General features: G+C 45.5%; 1 protein-coding gene across 1 annotated transcript in view; it reads right to left on the bottom strand.

Moving 5' to 3' along the window:
* Positions 1-851: 851 nt before the first annotated feature.
* LOC102675798 overlaps positions 852-2,622 on the bottom strand; it is a 54,188-nt gene continuing 52,417 nt past the window's right edge. Inside the window, exon 12 of the mRNA XM_031509437.1 lies at positions 852-1,119. Coding sequence (XP_031365297.1) covers positions 867-1,119 — 253 coding nt within the window. The 3' untranslated portion in view covers positions 852-866. The remainder of the gene's footprint in view (positions 1,120-2,622) is intronic.

Below are 2,622 nucleotides of genomic sequence, written 5' to 3'. Positions count from 1 at the left end.
CTCGTTTCCGGGACAGAGAATATTATACGATATTATTACGTAGCTCGACATTGAAGAAAGAATTTAATAATGATTAGAGATAAATCTCTGTAAATGATCGTGATAGATATTTTTCTTTTTTTTCGTGGTACACGATCGGAAACCAATTCGACACCCAAGGGACTAAAACTGTCATCTTTAATGGCCAATTTGAAATTCACCGTTAATCATTTTAACCTCGCCGTATATACACCGTCAAGAAACTTCACACCTCCACCACGTTGTTTTCCTCCTTCACATCTATGTATATATATATATATACATAGACACACAAGTTAGGTTTTTGAAATTCTAATGGGCCTTTGAATTTTTGCCACTCGCTGCGCCACTCGAGGAAGCCCATTAGTCTTTCAATTATTTTCGCTGCCCACTTCCACCGAAGCAACGTTTTGCAATTTAATTCGAATTCTCTCTTTCTCCTTCCCTCTCCTCTCTCTTCCCCCCTCATCGTGCCACGGTTTATCGACGAGCACGCGTTCCATCAACATATTCAATGGTCTATTAGCTCCGTCACGCTCGAGACGGACGAACCGTGACCTCGGTTCGAGTATAGAGGGCAGAGAAGAGCAGAGCAGAGAGGGGCACCCACACTCCATTATCGATGTATCGTCGATAAGCGCATAACCCGCAGAGACGACGGGGCGCCCGAGCCCCGGTCAGATCGCAAAAACAATAGCCCTGGAAACCGGTCGCAAAGTCATCTTCCGAAATTGGCAGGTGCCTTCCAACGCTCTTCTCCTCTCCTCGAGATCCCGCTGTTACCCTTCTCCCCTCCTCCCTTTTCTCCATCCAACCCCCCTTGGACTCCGGCTCCCTTCTAGCTAAAATCAATATTTAATCGGGCTTCCAGCTAGCTCGTACCTGTCGGCCAGGTGCGAAAACCGTGGAGGCACTGTTTCAAACCGATCGTGTAACGATCCACCGCCGTGGGGTATCTTGGAAATTTCTTTTGTCTTCGGCGATCTTTCGACGGATCGGCCGCGATAACGATCGTTTCGAAATAAGGAGAAGATTGGCCGATCTATCTTACGAGGATCCTCGAATGAGTTGACTTCTCCCAAATTTGGCGCCTCCCATCTTTCCCACCCTCGAGACGTTCCGCCTTGATCCCTCTCCTCTCCCCTCCCTCCTGGTTCTTTAACACGAAGTTAATGGAATTTTGACGGAGGATGTTTGGACGAGCGAACGTGTTATTCAGGTATTTCTGGAAGATCGTTATGCCGGTTATTTCTTTCTTTTTTTAAAAATAAATCTTCGATTAAAATTGGCACCCATCCATCCATCCATCCATCCATCCATCCATTCGTCCGTCCCTTCATCGTCAATCTTCCTCTCGAAGCATACATCGCGTACGCGCATCCCATAAATATGTTAATCGTTTATTAAACAAACGAACGTATGAATTCTACTCGGTCGAAGGCGATGCAATTTCGAAATTTCACCCGCTACGTTTCAGAGAAGAGAATTTTCGTTTTAATCGGTCGAGAAAAATGGGAGAGGGATATTTGTAACCAGAAATCGCGTTGTCAAAAATTAATGAAAAGAAAAAGAAGAAGAAAAAGAAGAGGAGGAGGAGGAGGAGGAAGAAGAAAGAGTCGGTACGGTAGTCGTATTGAAACGGTACACTTAGGCGCGCATTAGTCAAACAATTAAGAGTTTATAATGGCACGTCACATAAATAACGCGGTGCAACGGAACCAGGGAGGCGAGATGCGCTTGTATCCCTCCACGTGATGCAATGGATCACGTTAATGGAATACACGCGTACCCGTGCCCCATGCATATATGCATGTGTGTACAAGGATTCGCGACGTAGCACGCGTTCACGGGGTTCGATTCACGTAGGGGCGAGCGTGCTAATAAATAATGCGTGGGCGTTTCCATTTCCTTCCACCAGGCCGCTTTTCAATCACGTTGGCCGTGACAGTGACACGTTTTCATCGTCACCTCGTTTCATCGAAGCGAGAAAGTAATTTTACCAGTGGCAAATGGCAAAAGTTGCGATACAGATTTTTTTTTAACAATGATAACAGTAATTTTTCAAATTTTAATCCATCGAAATATTGCAACTGTGTTACGAGTAAAATTTATTCACGATAAACATTTATTCAAATATGATACTCCTTTCGAAAAAGAAGATATTTTAGGTAAATAAATCTAAGAGAAGGAGAAAAGTTGAAAACATTCCCCTCCGCGCGGAAGATCATCAATTTCCAACGAATCCCCAAATTCCATTTCCACAAATCGAAGGGAGGAAGATTCGAAGCGTTTGGGAATACACGAATCGAATACACTCGCCGTTAAAACAATTTCCGGATAAACGGCGTCCGAAAGGAGCAATTGGTGGCCGGCGAAGTAGAAAATCTCGTTGGCTGGATTCCATTCCGTTCCGCGTTGGCTCGCGGGCCCGTTTCGTCGGGGTTCGTTGACCGCCCGTTCGATGCGCGCTCGCCTTCCAAAAAACCGGTAATCAAAGAGATTATAGTGGGCTCTCGTTCCACCCGTGATCGTGATCGATGAATTACGATTTTCGATGATTCCCGGTAATCCGCGCGAGCTCTCCCATCATCCCTACTACGGCAT

This window comes from Apis dorsata, unplaced genomic scaffold (genome assembly GCF_000469605.1).
Source record: "Apis dorsata unplaced genomic scaffold, Apis dorsata 1.3 scaffold_1, whole genome shotgun sequence".
Classification (NCBI taxonomy): Eukaryota; Metazoa; Arthropoda; class Insecta; order Hymenoptera; family Apidae; genus Apis; species Apis dorsata.
Note: the sequence above shows the minus strand (reverse complement) of the source record. Positions and strands in the feature narration are given on the sequence as shown.